Source organism: Hemiscyllium ocellatum, chromosome 18 (genome assembly GCF_020745735.1).
Source record: "Hemiscyllium ocellatum isolate sHemOce1 chromosome 18, sHemOce1.pat.X.cur, whole genome shotgun sequence".
NCBI classification, from domain to species: Eukaryota; Metazoa; Chordata; class Chondrichthyes; order Orectolobiformes; family Hemiscylliidae; genus Hemiscyllium; species Hemiscyllium ocellatum.
In genome coordinates, this window is record NC_083418.1 from 40,003,991 (window position 1) to 40,018,412 (window position 14,422).

At 39.0% G+C, this 14,422-nt stretch overlaps 1 protein-coding gene across 3 annotated transcripts in view; it reads right to left on the minus strand.

Annotated features, from left to right (window-relative positions):
- Positions 1 to 2,504: 2,504 nt before the first annotated feature.
- Positions 2,505 to 14,422, minus strand: part of chka (choline kinase alpha) — a 61,735-nt gene continuing 49,817 nt past the window's right edge. For all 3 annotated transcript variants that reach the window (XM_060838895.1, XM_060838896.1, XM_060838894.1), the window contains 6 exons: positions 14,073 to 14,131; positions 13,774 to 13,858; positions 12,231 to 12,339; positions 10,130 to 10,233; positions 5,147 to 5,228; positions 2,505 to 4,971 (listed from right to left, as the gene is read on the minus strand). In XM_060838895.1, coding sequence (XP_060694878.1) covers positions 4,912 to 4,971; positions 5,147 to 5,228; positions 10,130 to 10,233; positions 12,231 to 12,339; positions 13,774 to 13,858; positions 14,073 to 14,131 — 499 coding nt within the window. In that variant the 3' untranslated portion in view covers positions 2,505 to 4,911. The remainder of the gene's footprint in view (positions 4,972 to 5,146; positions 5,229 to 10,129; positions 10,234 to 12,230; positions 12,340 to 13,773; positions 13,859 to 14,072; positions 14,132 to 14,422) is intronic.

The window sequence follows — 14,422 nt, forward strand, 5'->3', positions numbered from 1 at the left end:
TTCAAAAGTCACTGGAGTCAGGGAAAGTCCCGGATGATTGGAAGATCGCTGTTGTAACCCTCTTGTTCAAGAAAGTATCAAGACAAAAGATGGAAAATTATAGGCCAATTAGCCTAACCTCAGTTGTTGGTAAAATTCTAGAATCAATCATTAAAAGGATGAGGTTTCTAAATTCTTGGAAGAGCAGAGTTGGATTAGAACAAGTCAACATGGATTTAGTAAGGGGAGGTTATGCCTGACAAACCTGTCAGAATTCTTCGAAGAGATGACAAGTAGGTTAGACCAGGGAAATCCAGTGGATGTGGTCTAGATAGGCTTCCAAAAGGCCTTTGATAAGGTGCCACACGGGAGGCCGCTGAGCAAGGTGAGGGCCCATGGTGCTCACGGTGAGCTACTGGTACGGATTGAGGATTGGCTGTCTGACAGAAGGCAGAGAGTTGGGATAAAAGGTTCTTTTTCGGAATGGCAGCCGGTGACAAGCGGTGTCCTGCAGGGTTCAGTGTTGGGGCCGCAGCTGTTCACGTTATATATTAATGATCTGGATGAAGGCACTGGGGACGTTCTAGCAAAGTTTGCCGATGATACGAAGTTAGGTGGACAGGCAGGTAGTACTGAGGAAGTGGGGAGGCTGCAGAAGGATCTAGACAGTTTGGGAGAGTGGTCCAAGAAATGGCTGATGGAATTCAATGTGAGCAAATGCGAGGTCTTGCACTTTGGCAAAAAGAATAAAAGCATAGACTACTTTCTAAATGGTGAGGAAATTTGTAAGGCCAAAGTACAAAGGGATCTAGGAGTGCTCGTCAAGAATTCTCTAAAGGTAAACATGCAGGTTGAGTCCGTGATTAAGAAAGCGAATGCAATGTTGTCATTTATCTCAAGAGGGTTGGAATACAAAAGCACCATTGTGCTACTGAGACTTTATAAAGCTCTGGTTAGGCCCCATTTGGAGTACTGTGTCCAGTTTTGGTCCCTACACCTCAGGAAGGACATACTGGCACTGGAGTGTGTCCAGAGATTCACAGATGATCCCTGGAATGGTAGGTTTAACATACAAGGAACAGCTGAGGATCCTGGGATTGTATTCATTGGAGTTTAGAAGATTAAGGGGAGATCTAATAGAAACTTACAAGATAATACATGGCTTGGAAAGGGTGGATGCTAGGAAATTGTTTCCGTTAGGAGAGGAGATTAGGACCCGTGGACAGCCTTAGAATTAGAGGGGGTAAATTCAGAACAGAAATGCAGAGACATTTCTTCAGCCAGAGAGTGGTGGGCCTGTGGAATTCATTGCCGCAGAGTGCAATGGAGGCCAGGACGCTAAAATGTCTTCAAGCCAGAGATTGATAGATTCTTGATGTCATGAGGAATTAAGGGCTATGGGGAGAATGCAGGTAAGCGGAGTTGAAATGCCCAGCCATGACTGAATGGCGGAGTGGACTCGATAGGCTGAATAGCCTTACTTCCACTCCTATGTCTTTATAGTCTTATTTCCCATGTTAATTACCTGTTTGGATAGCTTCCCAATAGCTACATGGGGAGCTCCCCTCTAAAATCATCCAGGTCAAATCCCCATTCAGCTCATGTTGTATTCCAGTATCTGCAGCTTTGTTCACATATCCTTGGCCCCTTAAACTTACCCCCATATTTTCTCAGTCCAACATCAATCATCACAAAAGACAATGACCATCTGCACATACATCTCTAATTGTTTCCAAGAGACAGATAAAACAACTTAAGTCAGAACATCTGTTGTTTCTGGCAGTCATTATGGTGACAAAGACGAGCAAAGAATTCCCAATAAACTTGCCTGACCAAATTGGGACAGAATTTCCTGCCTGCCATAAGCACCTTAGACGAACTGGTAAACTCACTCCTCTCCATCCTCCACCCCGAGATCAAAAGCATGAAAGTATTTTGTGCGCTTTGACCAAGGACTCTGTGGGGGGTACCCACCCAAAATTGTTGCTCAATTGTCTGTTCACCTTGATTTTGGATGCTCATTTCTTAACTAGTTGTCTTAGTCTTGGCAAAATATTCAAATTAACCCAAAAGTCAAATTCCCAAAATGCAAAATTCTTTAGACTTCATTTCCCCAAGATAATAACCCACCTGATGGCAAAAAAAAAATTACAAGGAGCAAAATGGTCTTCAAGGCTATAACTGGTCAAAGCTGTTTAAAAAATAACCCTTCATTTTAAAGATTGCCCTGGTCTCCAGAAGGAATAATATTTGAGTTATTTTATGAGCGTTCACATTTCCTATTTCAGAAGGGTCCCAGCAAACAAGGCCTGAACTGCTGAAACAGATGTTGGAAATATGATTCCAATAACTCAAAGGCATCATAAGTTCTAAACAGCAGGAAAGGTCAAGGAGTTTGTATTCACTGCACAGCAATGAAAATAAACTCACTGTAATCAGAGCATGAAAATCATATAAAACTTTCCATTAATTTGATGGGAATTGATGGCTCCCTTTAGCCGCTTAGAATTAGTCTTCAACTAGTATTTCTTCATGCCACTAGGGAAAAAATTTTAATAAAAATTGTGTCAGTACATAAACTGTGCATACAGTGACATTTTACAAAAAATACAACTGATTTGGCAGCAACATAAACAATGCACCACATCACTGCATTAATATTTAAAAGCATTCACCACATTTGTTACAGTAAAGAAATTAATTCTCAAACAAGATTAATTTTGATTGCTTATACTGCAATTCCACAAGTGCAATTACTGTCTTACAGAAAGATCACCATTAAAGGTAGCCATGCACCTCCCAGTACAGTACTGTACAAAACAAAACAATGTTGGGTTGCACTGTTCCTGACAATGACCAAGTGTAAAATTTTAGTACGTTTCCATGCACGTTACTAGTTTTTTTCCCTGACTTGGAAACAACTCTTCATACAGTACTTTATACATTGTTTTTCCAATAGTAATTTTAACTTTAACAGACACTGGCTTTTAATTTTCTTACTGGGATCAAGAATGGTAACTGCTATGATGAATTAAAACCTAGCAATTTACTGTGCATCACCTACTGCAAAAAAAATATACAAAACATATGTACAGATTAACTTGTATGTTAGCGGCAGCCTTAATATTGTGAAAATACTTAAAGTAGTGTCAATGCAGATGTATCATCAGAAACTAAATTTGCAAAGTACCTTGTTCCAAACACTTTTGGCTTTGGTCTGAACATTAAAACTTAAATCATTATTTACACAATATACACGTTCAACAAGACAAAGAAAATGGCTCAGGTGTCACATTTGCCTACATGTGTGCATATTAATTGCGTTACAGAATATGCAATACAAAGTTGTGAATAAATATTGGTCACTTTTCTACCTCATGCACGGCATACTCTTAATGTAATTCACAATGCAGATTTCCTGGAAACTAAAACTTTGAATAGGTCATCTCAGAAAAAGGTTAGGAAATTAAACTATTCAACCCAAAATTCAGCTTGGGAAAGAAAACAGAACAAACAGTAGAAAGTTGGCTGTCCATTATATATCCTGCTCAACTTACCTAGACTTAAAATGGAAAGGAACATTAAGCAGGATATATAAACAACAAATCTTCCATTATGCATTGTGGGATGTTACAGAAACTGAATTTCACCTTGGACAACTGTCATTTTAGCTAAGTACTTATGCTAATTCATTTCAGACAGCTGCCTACAAATTACGAACTCATTACGAACTAAAGCGTATTACCTTGCTTATTCTAAATTTGTTATTCAGTACAAGAATAACACTAATGCACTTGTATTTTGTCAAAAAAAGTGAAGGCTTAACCATGTAATGACATACAATAAACAAAATATCATAAACCTAATGCAATTTTATAAAATATTCACAGTTTATGACAGCAGTTAGATATCTGACATAGCAGAAATCATATTTAAGTCTCCATATCTCTAAGAAATGCACATCAGACCTATCTATGCCAAATTTGGAGTGATATATCTCCTTAGAGTGGCAACTCCATATAAAAACAAAACAAATATAGGCACAGATTGGTATCAGCTAAGATAGATTATCAGTGTGCGCAACAATATTCCTGGAGTTCAATTTGTTAACAATGTGCAGTTACCAATACTAGCTGAGAAACAATTCTAGTTGCTTAGCCCTAGAACAATTTATTCTAAGGTTATCTGAAAATAACTGGGAAGATTCCAGTCTTCCTAATGGCAGTTCTATCCCTTTAAGTCCCATTAGTCAGCAATGCCAACTGGTTCATCAAAAGGGCCTTGGGTCTACTACCCTGTCTGACTCAGGTAGCTAAACAGCTTCATTCCAATATGGTTTCACTAGTGTCTTATTAATAAATCAGAATTATACTGAATTGTAACTTTAAACTTGGCATCAGTAGCATTACAGATTTTCACATTATATATAAAGCAATGTTAATCTGCCTTTTAATATAGACTTCTAGGCAAGTACTTCAGAGTTTAAATCAACTCTTCTCTAACTTCAGTTACTTTATGTAAAGGTTGTTTCACCAACTAATAAAAAAGGCATTTTAAAAGGACAAGTACAAGTCACATCTTCCAGCTGGAGAAATACTTTGATATACACAACTTAATTGTTCACTAAATATCTACTAAAATAAAACTATTCCAGAAAATTCGCAGTTTTGTCCAGATTAATGTTACAGTACATTTTTCAAAATTTTATCCATAACAAAAGTTCTGAAACAGTAAACAGTCTGTAGTTTTTACAGACTATCAATTTCTTGGTTTTTAGGTCTAAGGATCCATTTTCTAAACTTCTACCACGTGAAACAAATCCACACAGTTCATCTCTGTTGAATACTGCAGTGGTTTTCCATAGTTGACTGACACTTGATTTTTCTCGTGCCTTTGTCTCTACTTTACTAGTCAGCAAATGGGAGGAGCCAATCAAACACCTAGCTGCTTCTTCTGTTCAAAGTAGGTTTCAAATCTTGCCAAAGCGTAATCCTGCAGAAAATTTACAATTTAAAAGAATTTATGAACAAAATGTTTATTTACATTCTTTTGAGAAAAATGCTACATTCCAAGAACAATACCACTACCATTTTGAATAACATCATAAAAAGTAAATGAAAGCCAGGTGTTTTCTTTTTAAAGATTTAGCCATTACATTCTCACTCACCAGATATCCAAATTCAATTGCTGAAATCCGAGCCTGAATAATGGACCACAGACCCCAAAAGAAGTGTGAAGCAAGTGCATATCTGTAAACGTTAAATACATATAACATTAATACATGCACACAACTGAACTGATATATCACAATGAAATAAGTTGAGAGCGCATGACAGTGTAGCAATGTATAGGATTGGAAAAGACTATGACATGTTATTTCACTTGCCAGAGTTGATAATATATTGCACTATATACACATTACCCTAATTTGTACAATTTTTGAAGGAAATGTAGCTGAAGCCTTCTCCACAAATTTACTTTAAAAGCAGATGTATAATTATTTTCAAAAGAACAAAACACCAAAGTTTCCAGAAACTGCTTATTTACTAAACATGTGACTAAAATGGTCACATGTAGTATAATTAAAATGCTATTTGTAATACTTTAAGTAATTAAAAGATCACTTACCAGTTACTAAAATCACTTTCAATCCTAACTATGTCAGGAGCTTCTAAAATGCAGCAATGGCTTTATTAGTGTCTAGTGGTACCTCTTTATACCTTATTAACCTTGTGATTCAGTTACAGCACTGGAGAGGTTTTCTATTTTAAGACAATTTGTAAGCAACAAAATTGGAAGAACTTTTTACTCAAGGAAAAAATAGCTAAACCTTTCACGCTGTTTGGTACAGAAAGATAAAGTTGTCATATTCCCAGAGAATCAGATTTCTCTGATTAGAGGGGCATAACTGGGGATCACCACACCTGGAGTGAGGGGCAAAGTTCAGAAGGCAGGATCTTCATGGTAACCTCAGTCAGGATGGAAAGTGAACCAGCACTGTTACTGTCATTCTACATCACAAACTAGCCATCAACAATTGAGCTAACTGACCCCCTTTCTGAACGATACAGGATGGCAGAGAATGAGATTACCATAGAAGAGTTCATCACTGCCCTTGCAGCACCCAAAGTTGGGTTCGTATTCAGCTGGATCTAAAGGGATGCAAATCAACTTTGGGACAGATTTTCAGACAGAATTGGGAACTAGAAGTGAGCTTGTTCTGGGCTCCAACCCGTATGGCATACTTTAGGTTCTCCAGGCAGCAGAGTGGTAAGCACTGCTGCCTCAGTGCCAGAGTTCAATTCCCACCTTGGGTGACTGTGTGGAGTTTGCACATTCTCCCAGTGTCTGCGTGGGTTTCCTCCGGGTGCTCCGGTTTCCTCCCACAGTCTAAAAGATGTGCAGGTTAGGTAAATTGGCCATGCTAAATTGCCTGTAATGTTAGGTGTAGGGGAATGGGTCTGGGTGGGTTGCTCTTCAGAGGGTCAGTGTGGACTTGTTTGGCCTAAGGGCCTGTTTCCACACTAAATGATCTAATCTAAAGTAATCTTCAATGCACCAGTCAATTAAAGGTAAAGGAGTCAAGTCACTGTTCAGGAATAGCAGGAACATACCCAAACCAATAGGAAGGTCTTGCACTTTAAGCGATCAGCAACCCCTAAATGCTGAAGTCCAAGCTACAGGCATGAGCAAATGAAGCTAGATTGATCTTTGCTTTTTAAAATGCCACAGTTGTTTGGCCAAGATCCTGGAGGGGCAATTCATCCATGAGCTGACCAGCAGTAGGTATGGCCTGAATCTGTAATACCTCCATAGGGATCCTTCACATGATCCTCCTGAATCCGATGTAGTACAGGCCAATATGGGCTGCCAACAGTTTACAAGACTTGGGCTTGAATTGGCTGCCTGCTGATCTGTCTCAAACCACCTTACATTGAAAATTGTTTTGTTAGGATTGAAGCAATAAATGGGGCTGAAGGCCAGTACAAAGTGTGGACCAATGAACCCTGATCTAAAAATCCTGGTCTGTGTTTCTTCTGTTCTAAGCTCCATTCCCTAATACTGACTCCATCTTACTCCCTGCTAAATTATCGAATAAGCTAGTCCACTCACAACGCTGGTGTCACATTTAATCTCAAAGTAAGCTTCCAACCTCCTGTTCACACCATTACTACTTTCAATATCACTCAACTGTCTGTCTCAGCTTATCTGCCACTGAAACCCTCATCTGTGCCTGTTACCTCTGGACTCAACTAAGTCCTTGGATAGTCTCCCATATTCCACCCTCTAAGCTGGAGATTAACCAAAACTGATTGCCGGTGTTTTAATTCACTGCAATTCCCATTCCCTTATCCATTGTAATTGACATACACTGGCTCCCAGTCAAGCAACTTGATTTTAAAACTCATTTTCAAATCCCTCCATGGCCTGGTCTCTTATTTCCTCCTACCCAGTAATCCTAGAGGTATCTGCACACTAAGTCTGGCCTCACTATGGAGTCTTCAGCCACCTGCATCCCAAGCTCTGGAATTCCCTCCATTACAGCCCTGTGTCTCTCCATCTAACGCTCTTCTGAACACAGAGCATACCACTTTGTCAAATCTTTTGGTTATTGTACCTCATCTCCTTGGGATGGTTGTTTTGCCCTTTGTTTTATAATGCTCTTGTGAAGCATGGTGAGACATCTAATTATATAGAAGGTACTGAATAAATACAAACTTATTAATTGCAATGCTCTAAAGCAACTGGAAAACACTTCCTAATTGACTGGTACAAAGCTGACCATAACGCAGCACACAATTGCTGATGAATTTTAAAACTGAACACTGAGAATAAGTAGGTGGGGAATATAAATATTCACATTGGAGAATTTGTCTTTTCTGAAACTGAGTTAGCATGTGTTGTTGATGAAGGAGCTTCACTGTATCTAGCCATAAGGTATCTGATTAAGGAGTGCTTGAAGACTTGAGCTACTTAGACAAATTTTCAGATCATATTTCCAGCAGTGTATTATTAGCACTCACCAAGTCACCTGTACATTGATCTTATTCAAAATGTTATTAATTGCTCTTGCAGTTCTCTCAAATGGCTGGTAACAAGTAACTATAATATCAAATTACAAGTGCAGCCCCCTAAAACTAAACAATCCATATGTGGCAGTAGTCATTTCAGAAGGCTACACAAATATTTCATCTATATTTTAAGATCTGCAACTATATTTTAGGCAACAAAAATAAACAACTGCTTGGAACATTAAATGTGAGGCAGCTGTGATGGGACAACACACCCAAATTCCCCATTTGTTAGCTGGAAAAGCAGAGCTGAGGCAAAATTCTTGGTGAGGAAAGATAGTGACCCCAAACTGGTAGCTGGGAAGGCAGAACTATCCTATGATGAAAGAATAACTAGACCAGGTCTATATTCTCTAAATGTTCCAACCCTACAGTATAGAGTGAGAGGGGAGCTAGATGAAGCATACAAAATTCTGATAAGGCTCAACAAGGGACATGCAGGCAGGTGGTTTCCCCTAGCTGGGGATTGTGTCTACAACCAGGACTGTTTCAGAATGAGAGGCAGGCCATTTAGGACGAATGTAACAATGAATTTCTTCATTCAGAAGGAAATGAGCCATTTAATTCTCTATCCTAGAGAAATTTGGAGACTCAATATTCAAGACAGATCAGTAGACAGATCAAGGGTTATGGGAGGAGTCCAGGAAAATAGCTTTGAAGTACAAAATCAACTATGATATAGTGGGATGACGATAGGGCTCAATGGGCCCAATAGCCTTCTCCTGCTTGCCTTTCAGGCTATAGTACTGAAACATGTGAAAAGACATGGAAGGAAAGGCTGAAAGAATTCAACTGTGTCAATGTCAAAACATGTCATTACATCTGTATTTGCAAACACACAGTTGGGTCAACAAGTGGCCAGAGAAAGTCTTCAGTGCTGCTGGTCAAGCCTAACATTCTCCTACTTTATCTAAAATATTAAAAATAGCTGCTGCATAGTTATTCTCGACAAATCGGGGTGAATGCTAATTCAGAGTTGTGCAGTTAGAGAGGAAAGGCAAGACAGCAGAGTGTGGACCTCGGTGGCATGAACATGGGATTAGACACATGATGGAACTGGCTGCCAAGCCATCATGCTGAGACCTCAGTCAGGCTGTTGACTCAGCAGTTCTTGTCTAATCGCTGAGAGCTGAAGATAATACCGCTGTCCCTTATGGTTCCACAGCTTGAAAAAAAAAGTGTTAAATAAGTGGATAGCAAGTACTGAACAAGAGACCATGGAGTGCAGGTTCTTAGTGAAAGTAGAGGTGTAGGTAGAAAGGATAGTGAAGGCAGCGTTTGATATGCTTTCCTTTATTGGTCAGTGCATGGAGTATTGGAGTTGGGAGCTCATTGTGGCTGTACAGGACACGGGTTAAGCCACTTTTGGAATACTGCAATCTATTCTGGTCTCCCTACTACAGGAAGGATGTTGTGAAACTGGAGGGTTTAAGAAAAGATTTACAAGGATGTTGCCAGAGTTGGATGGCTTGATCTATAGCAAGGCATTGAATAGGCTGGGATTGTTTTCCCAGGATGATCAGAAGCCAAGTGACCTTGAGGTTTATAAAATCATAAAATAAGTTATAAAATAAAATAGATAGGGTAAATAGACAAGGTATTTCCCCTCAGTGAGCCCAATCTTAGAAGGCATTAGGTTGAGGGTGGGGGAAGATTGACAAAAGGTACCCAAGCGGCAACTTTTTCCTAAGCAGAGGGTGCTATGTGTATTGAATGAGCTGCCAGAGGAAGTGGAGGAGGCTGGTACAATTACAATATCTAAAAAGGCACCTGGATGGGTTTATGAATTGGAAGGATTGAGTGTGATATGGGTCAAATGCTGGCAAATGGGACTAGATTTATTTAGGATATCTGGTTGGCATGGCCAAGTTGAACCACAGAGTCTGTTTCTGTACTGAGTCTAAGTCTACTTTAACAGAAGTATTATTATATCTGATTATTTGTAAAGAGATTCATTGGGATGTGTTTTTCAGGTTGAAATTTGGTTTTAGTTTTACAAGTTCATGATGAGCAGGCTGCACCTTGACAAAGGATTAAATAAAAATTAAAAGATAAAGTATTTCAACTTGAATATTTACCTGTTTATTTCTTCTAGCATTTGGTTTTCCATTTTTGCTATCTGATCATCATTCAAGTCAAGTTCATTCTGATTCTCAGCATTGTAAACTCTGATGAAATGGAGCTGTCACAAAACAATAAAAAAGGTTTTTTTGGTGAGAAAGCAGTCTGACAGATTTATTCTGCAAAGGATATCAAAATAAAAATTCTACTCTTTTTTGTTTAGAACATAGAAAAATACAGGCCCTTTGGCCCTCGATGTTGTGCCGATCCAAGCCCACCTAACCTACACTAGTCCACTATCCTCCATATACCTATCCAATGCCCGTTTAAACGCCCATAAAGAGGGAGAGTCCACCACTGCTACTGGCAGGACCTTCCACGAACTGGTTTAACCGGCAAATTAAAACCAAAACACATTTTAAAATATTAATTACAAGGATTTCAGATATAATGGATGGAGCTTCTCTGTACAATTGGATGTGTTTGTGAATTAAATTCCATAAAAATGACTTCATTGGATCAGGATCCCAACATCAGGTGATAATGCCCAATTCCAGATTTCACTTGGGATGTCTGACATTGAATGGAGAACCCCATTCTCTTGCTGGGTAAAGCATTTAAACTGATACTAAGTACTTAACTGCTGTTTTCACTTAGCGTTCTGCATTTTACAGGCCGTTTCCCCAACTTGCCAGGGTGATCTAAATAACTGCATGTCATACTGGTGGGTATTTCTCATGACTGAATAAAGACTTAGTGCAGAAATGAAAATTTTTATGCATTATTCCTATTTGAAAACTTTGGTCAAATGAAGAAAATGTTAGGAGGCTCAACGTCAACCTATACTTTAGAATAAGCAAAAGTTCACATTTTATTTACTTAAGGTATGCCTGGGGAGCTCAGGCCGTGATCTGTAAATCCTACACAATGTGGGAAACTCTATGCTCCTGACAGTACAGAAGACCATGTATTCAGGAGGTGCCTCTGGCCAAAGAAACTCCATTTGAAACTTGAGCAGTAGCTGGGAGCACAAGAGTGCATTGACGAGATGGAGGTTTGTGGACAGCACATTGCAGGATGTGGACACTCTACAACTTGAACGTAGGTGGAAAAGGAACGGCTGACCTTTGGACAGAAGACCGGGACCATGACAGGTTTGAGGTAATTCCCCAAGTACGTCTTGCTTGCAAACCACTTGTTCACCTTGGAAAGCAAGAGTGACCGTTTTGTGTGAAGGTCAGCCAGAACCAAGGCTTTGGTACGGTGGCCGGTCAAGCTGCTCAGGAAGTCAAAAGTAGTGTGGAAAGATAATCGTAGTAAGGGATTCAGGGGAGCATACAGGTGCCAATCACGTGGATATAGATTAGAGTTTAAGATAGCATGTTGCCTCCTGGATATCAAGGGTGAGAATCTCACGTGCAATGCCAGACCTTTGAGATGTGTACACAGCAGTTGGGCTTGATAATGTTGACCTCGTTACTATTGTTTAAATATCAGTCCCAGCACTTTGTTTCTAGCATGCAAGGATGTGACAAAGATCACAAGAGATGACTCTCTGCATGAGCAGCCTACAAAGATCGGTTGGTGGTCCTGGCCATATCATCTGGGCTTGCAGATTGTGATGGTCTTTGAAACCAAACTGATTATGGGTAGCTGTACTTTGTCGCTTTAGCAGGGGACTATGGCCACTTATATACAACCACCACCTGGCACCCTACCAACATATTTCAGTATCTATTTTCATTGATTATTAATTGGTATCTTCATCCTGCTCGCTACATGAGCGAACACAGCCCATTTGATTAGACTTGCATTTTACAGTCATCAATGCATTAAGAAAAGCTTCCGATGAACTCCAGAAAATACAATTTAATTCATTACTTAAAACTGCATTTGAAGATAGCTTTTTATTAAACCTTAAATACAATAATCTAGAAACAAGGTGAGGGGTGGTGATCAAACGAACAGTATTTCACCAAATGAATGAGTTACCATTAATGAAAATTTTAGGCTTACATGTAGAAGAACAACAAATTACACTTTGAATTTCAATGATTTGTGTACTCCTAACAGGGTTAAAAATAACTCACTTGAAATTCTAGTTCTCAAATAACATACCTGTTGCATTTTGGTGGGGTAATTCTTGATATCAGCTTTAAAAAATGGATACTCATCACAGTTGTAGTCATACATCCATTCACAGAAGTGATTCCCAAAATCAAACCCTCTGAAAAAAAATTGGCAGTTGACAAAAAAATGCTGTGTGGAGCTGTTTTAAGCAACAAAACAGAATCAAATAATGTCTACAGGATAAAACAGAGACCATTTGGTGTGTTCACTCTACAGGACAATCTTGACAGTTATTCAACATAAGTAATCAGTAACCTACAGGGTTCCTTCCACTTGCTCTGCCATTTAATATCATGGCACATCATCTATTTCAACTCTACTTTCCTGCCTATTCTTATAATCACTGGATTTCCTGTGTCCAACAATCTTTTGATCTTCACCTTGAACATATTTAACTAAGCACCTACAACCTTCTGGGATGATAATACCAACTGCGAAGAAATTTCTTATCTGTTCTAAGTAAGATACCCTTCTTCTGAAACTGAAATTTAGTTCTAAAGAAAGCAGACTCTCAGCATCAACCCTGGCATTAAATACTATAAAACATTATACATCTGATGGTAACTCTTTCAATGCTTCCACAGAACTAGCCATGCTTAGAGTAATGCCTCTAGCAAAGAGGTTTTTAAAGTATGGATACAACACTAGCATTACCTATGTGCAAAATTGTCCGGATATGTCCTGTGCACAAAAATCAACACAATCTAACCAATGTGTGTTCCATTAGACCTCTCTCAATCATATGCAAAATGGTGAAAGGTGTCCTCTAGCTGCTACTATCATGCAGCATATACACAGGTATAACCTGCTCATTGATCTTCCTTTTGTGCTCCAGAAGTGCCACTCAGCTCCTAACCTTACTCAAGCATTAGTCCCAACATGAATGGAATAGCTGATTTCCAAGGATGATTGAAGTGACTGTCTTTGACATCAAGACAATATTTGGCACAACGTAGTATCAACAGCCCTGGCAAAATGGAGGTCAGTGGTAATTGGAACAAATCTCTGAATTGTTTGAAATAATTTGGAGCACATAGGTTATTGTGGTTGTTGGAAGGCAAATTACCTCTGCTGGGCTTTATCGAATGCAAATATAGCCTTAAGTCAGGCAACCAGCATATAACAATCCAGGTGTGGTCTCAAAAGTCCTGTAGAATTATACTATGACTTCCTTATCCTTTTAATCCAACCCTCTTACAATGTACTATAGCGATCTTTGCCTTTGTGGAAAATGATCAGGTGATCATTCAACTCAAACTTTTCAGGAGAACCCAGGTGTGGCCTTTAAATTGGTGTCTACAGAATAAAACAAGTATGATTATGTCTAGGTTGCATTCAGGCTCATCTCTGGTTTGGTGCTGCACCAAATTCAGGTTTAGTTGTAGTTTCCCTCCATTGGGTCTCGTCAACATCACCACAAGTACCCCTGCTGCAAATCCTGACAGCTACACAGGAAGACTCCAATACAGGTCTTGAATCACACTACTACCTTCCATTAATTCCAACTTCATGTTATGCAGTATTACAGTACCTGAAGTTGTAGCTGCTATATTCAAAGTCAATGAGCATCAGTTTCTGATCAGAGTTTTCAGTGTTTTCCAATAGCAGGAGATTACCTGAAATAAGAAATAAATTTCAGTTAGTATTGGATATTGACAGTGATGTATTGTATCGATCTAATGTGCCCTGACTCAATCTGCCATTTCAGACCAGCTATCGTCACTATATTGAGAATGGAATTGAAGCGTGGGCCTAATTGGGCCCAGAAAATACACCCAAAGTTAAAAGTTAGTTAAGAAATTATTTTTACAAAATATTGAATTAGCTTACCCTCCTGACAGTCATTATGACAGAAAACAATCGGTGAAGGAGTTGCTTGAAGCAAAGACCTAAGCAGAATTTAAAAAAATGTGGCATTAGGTAGTATGGTAAAGTTCTACCAATGTTGGATTCCCAAAGACAACAGACATCACACAGTAATTACTATTCTATTTATAAGGAACTAAAATTTTGTTTTGGGCAGTGAAAGAGATATTAACATTTCATTTGAAAGCATAGTAGTGAAAGAGGTACAAATCATGCTACTAAAACAAGTTACACTAAGCAGCAGCATTTGTGCAATTTAAAATTGAAGAGATCTTCCTTTGAAGATAATCAAATATTTGCTAGCTGGCACACCA